General features: G+C 45.4%; 1 protein-coding gene across 1 annotated transcript in view; it reads left to right on the top strand.

Annotated features, from left to right (window-relative positions):
- EIF6 (eukaryotic translation initiation factor 6) overlaps positions 1 to 1,967 on the top strand; it is a gene marked incomplete at both ends in the record, with an annotated part of 2,091 nt that extends 124 nt beyond the window's left edge. Inside the window, 3 exon segments of the mRNA XM_010165263.1 lie at positions 1 to 41; positions 1,029 to 1,205; positions 1,786 to 1,967. The exon segment at positions 1 to 41 is cut by the window's left edge and continues 26 nt beyond it. Coding sequence (XP_010163565.1) covers positions 1 to 41; positions 1,029 to 1,205; positions 1,786 to 1,967 — 400 coding nt within the window.
- Positions 1,968 to 4,130: the final 2,163 nt, after the last annotated feature.

The raw sequence follows: 4,130 nt of genomic DNA on the forward strand, positions 1-4,130 counted from the left end.
GCAATGACTACGTGGCTCTTGTTCATCCAGATCTTGACAGGGTATTTATCTTCCTTTGGGGGTGTGGACCCTGCCCCAAGTGCAGCGTTGCCCTCCTGCTCAGCGTGCTGTAGTGAGAAGGGAAGGAGTGGAGTGTGGAAGAATATTGCTGGGTGCAATTTGCTTTGTGTGTGTAAAATTAAATTAATAAAATTGTGCATGTGTGTAGTAAAAGAGAGCAAAAAAGAAGAGTTTAGTCAGGACTACACAAGCTACTGCTGAAGTTTGTAGTAGTGGAAAGAGGCCATGGATGTGGTGGTGTGTGTGCTTACACAGGGGTGAGAGGAAAATGGAAATAAGGGCAGAGGAGGCAAAGTTGCTGCCACTTTTTGTTTGAAAACAGATACCTTAACAACATTAAAGAGATAAATTGTGTGGCCACTGGTAGGGAAGGTCCTTATGGTGTTTGCTTTCAGATTGTGCTAAAGGTGATGGAGAAATGGGACTTGGTGTTAGGAGTGCAGAGGAAAAAAAAAAAGGAGGGGTAGGGGGAATGTAATGATCTTTGCAGTGTACTGTGCTTTAAATAAGTGTAAAAGAGAGGTCAGATGGCCAGAGAGGGAGAAGTCAGAATTAATTCACAGTGAAAACCTGGAGGGGAAGGAAGTTCTTAGAGTTCTACAGAAGGAAAAGACAATTTAGTCCCAGTGCTCTTGGCCAGAAGAGGACTGGCTCGCAGGGAATGCCCAGAGAAAAGTGTTGGCACAACTGAGGAACTGCCAACATCCAGCAGAGAGAGGGAGAGGAGCGTTTCTCAGGAGAGGCACTCGGTGACAGTGTTTAGTCATCGTGGCCCAGCTCAGTGTGCACAGGGAGCTGGAAACATCTGGAGTGTTGAGGGTGGGTAGGTGTTTTATGATGACTGGACTGGGAAAGCCTGGGTGGGCTTTAGAGGGAGGATCCTGGCTGCTGGTTGCCTGCAGGGAGAGCTGGACTGCGAATCCCACCATGCCATTTTGTTGAGGATTTCATTCTCTCTCGGTTTGCAGGAGACAGAAGAGATCTTGGCAGATGTCCTGAAGGTTGAGGTTTTCAGACAGACGGTAGCAGATCAGGTGCTGGTGGGGAGTTACTGTGTCTTTAGTAACCAAGGAGGAATTGTGCACCCCAAGACATCAATTGATGATCAGGATGAACTGTCTTCGTTGCTCCAGGTCCCACTCGTGGTAAGGTGTTTGTGTTTTCTCTTGCTGCTCCCTTCCAACCCACTTCTCAGTTTGAATGTTTCTGCTTCTCCTGGGCTCCATGATGCTGTTTTCTCTGCAGAGCTGTTCCAAGTGGGAGATGAGGAGAAGACTTGAACGGAGCAAGTCTTCTGAGATGTTTTCCCTGTCTTTTCTGAATCTGCATAAGCTGCTTAGCACCTTTAGTTTGCTCCTGAAACATTGTTCTGCAAGCTGTGCTGATTGATTCCCACAGAATGGGAGATTCCCTGTGGTTTGGCCAAAGGCAGCATTTAAAAAAAAATAAATTAATAAAATCCTGTACCCACTCAGCTGGACTTGGGAATTTCACGATTGCTTTGCCTTTTTCCTCCCTGTTTGTTAGGTTTTATTTCACTGAAGGTCACACAATTTTCTCTGCAGAGATCAAAGGCTGCCCATTCATCTTGTTAGCTGAAATCTTTATCACTTCATTGACAGCAGAAGCTTTAATCTTTTCAGAGTGCCAGCTGCACTGGAGCTGTGTCAGGAGGATGTGTGAGGTCGGGGCACCCTGAGAACTCTGCCCCTTTGTTTTCCTCAGGCTGGGACGGTGAATCGCGGCAGCGAGGTCATCGCGGCAGGGATGGTTGTCAATGACTGGTGTGCCTTCTGCGGCCTGGATACAACCAGCACCGAGCTCTCCGTCATCGAGAGTATCTTCAAGCTGAATGAAGCTCAGCCAAGCACCATTGCTACCAAGATGAGAGATTCCTTGATTGACAGGTAAGGAGGGTCCAGGTCTCTGTATAATCACGATTAAAACAGGCAAGATTTTAACGAAAACCGAGTTGTTTTCACAACTGATTTATTTAAAATTATTATTGATTTTATTTTTTTACTTCCTTGTTCCTCTTGTTGGGTTGCTGACAACAGTGACCTCATTGCAGAAGGGTTTGTTTCCTGGTAGCTGGCGAGCATGCCTAGTCCTGTGTGGAAAGTGTGAAAGAGTTTTTCTTGCAGCTGTAATACTTTTTGTGAGCCATAGTAACTTTTCAACTTTCAGATACTTTTTTTTTTTTTCCCCAGCTGTTCAGTGCTTGGCTATGACATGAATGGATTTTTTTTAAAACAAATCTTGTTTTAAAAGTCAAAATGCCAGTGACTTGTCTTGACATCTTGGCTTTTGATTGTAACCCATAAAGTTATTATTTCACATGCCTGCTACAACCATTTTTGAAGCCAAAAAGACTGGAGCTTGTCTGCTGCTGCTTTAAATCTTTTTAATTTAAAGCTGTGGTTTAAATTCTTTTTTGAGAGGCAGGTTTTCTTGTTTTCTGCCTGGAGTGGAGGTAGGGATATAGGACCTTCCTCATTCATTAATGGATGCAAATTTTTTTACAAGGCTTAGGCATACTTAGAGATGAATGTCCTGTGCAAACTTCATCTGGGCTTTCATCTGCTGACAGTGCTTGCTCTGGTGCCAGAGGTGTGTTTGAGCTGCCCAGGCCAGTGTAACTTGGTGGCCGAGTTCTCAGTTATCATAAGAATTTATGGGAATAGTTTACGGCACAAGGAAAGAATTCCTTGAATGAAGAACCCTTGGAAGAGTTCTTTGCTGCCCCTTCACAATTCCTCTGTAAAGGTTTGGGTCTCTTGAGCGTGACAGAGCTATAATTAAACTTGCTCTGAGCTTTTGAGAACTACCCAGACCAAGCTGAGCGCAGCCTTTGCCAGCCTGACAGGCCTGTTCTTGCGGCTGTTGGCAGCTGCTGGGTCTGCTTCCCTCTTTTCATAGACCCTGATGTTCTAGGAGGGGAAGTTTCTCCTGGGCCTCTGTAATTGGAGGTTGAGAACTGACTACTACATTTTGAAATGTCTCTGGCACTCATCTGTTAAATCTCCTTTTTGTTTTGTCTTTTAGCTTGACATGAGCAGTGTTGGTTCCTGCTTTCCAGAAAGCTTCTCAGGAGGGAAGTGTCAAGCTGCACTTTGGATCGCAGACGTCTGCAGGCCTAGCCCAAGGAAGAGGCAACGGAACCAACTTCTAGTGATTTGTAAACTCAATATTATTACACAATCTGACAAATAACACACATAAGTTATAAATAAGGAACGCTCTCTATCCCTTTGCTGACACTTTCCAGTTCTTCAGCTCTGCTTTGTTGTTTTGTGATCCTGACTGAGCCCCTCAGATTAGCCCACGATATTTACTCTGTGGCTCCTGGATATCGATCACTAGAGCTTATTTTGCCTTAAATAACGCACCGGTGTTGTGCTGCACAGCAGTCGGTTCCAGCACACGTGGCACTGCCCTTCCTTTCTATGCTTTTGCTGCAGAGTGGTGGTTCTGCTCTAGGTAGACTTAGTAGCCCCTTATACGTCCAATACCAAAATACATAGTAGTTTACTTGCCACAAAATAATTCAGAAGTCATCACCTGCTCTCTTGCCCTGACTGGCAGCTATTCCCACAGGGCCACTGATTCTGAAGTGATCAGCTCTGATTAAAATTGGAGTTTCTGAGACTCAGTCCAGGGGCTTCTAACAGCAACAGCCTCTGGAACAGCGGTGTTCGATCTGCTGCCTGCAGGTGCCTGATGCCATGTGTGCTGCTTCTGAGGCATCTGCAAGAGAGAGCCTAGAAAAGCATCTGTTGCCAGTGGGCTTAAATTTACTCTGCAGGAGTTACCCACCTACACTGGGAAACTAAATCAGCAAATCAAAAAATATTTAAACCACCTCATCTTGAGTTATCTGGGAGACAAAGGTTGAGGAACACGGTTCTAACAGTGACTCCATTCAGTCAGGTGGTGCAGGTTTGGGAGCTCTGCCCTTGTCAGGGAGCGATGGTGGTGAGGAGCTGCAGATACTGCTTTCAGGTACAACACGGTAATTTGTCTCTAAGCAGAGCTCTTGCTCACTGATCTCTCATTTCAGTTGTTTTGGT

The sequence above is a fragment of the Antrostomus carolinensis genome, unplaced genomic scaffold (genome assembly GCF_000700745.2).
Source record: "Antrostomus carolinensis isolate BGI_N321 unplaced genomic scaffold, ASM70074v2 scaffold55473, whole genome shotgun sequence".
NCBI classification, from domain to species: Eukaryota; Metazoa; Chordata; class Aves; order Caprimulgiformes; family Caprimulgidae; genus Antrostomus; species Antrostomus carolinensis.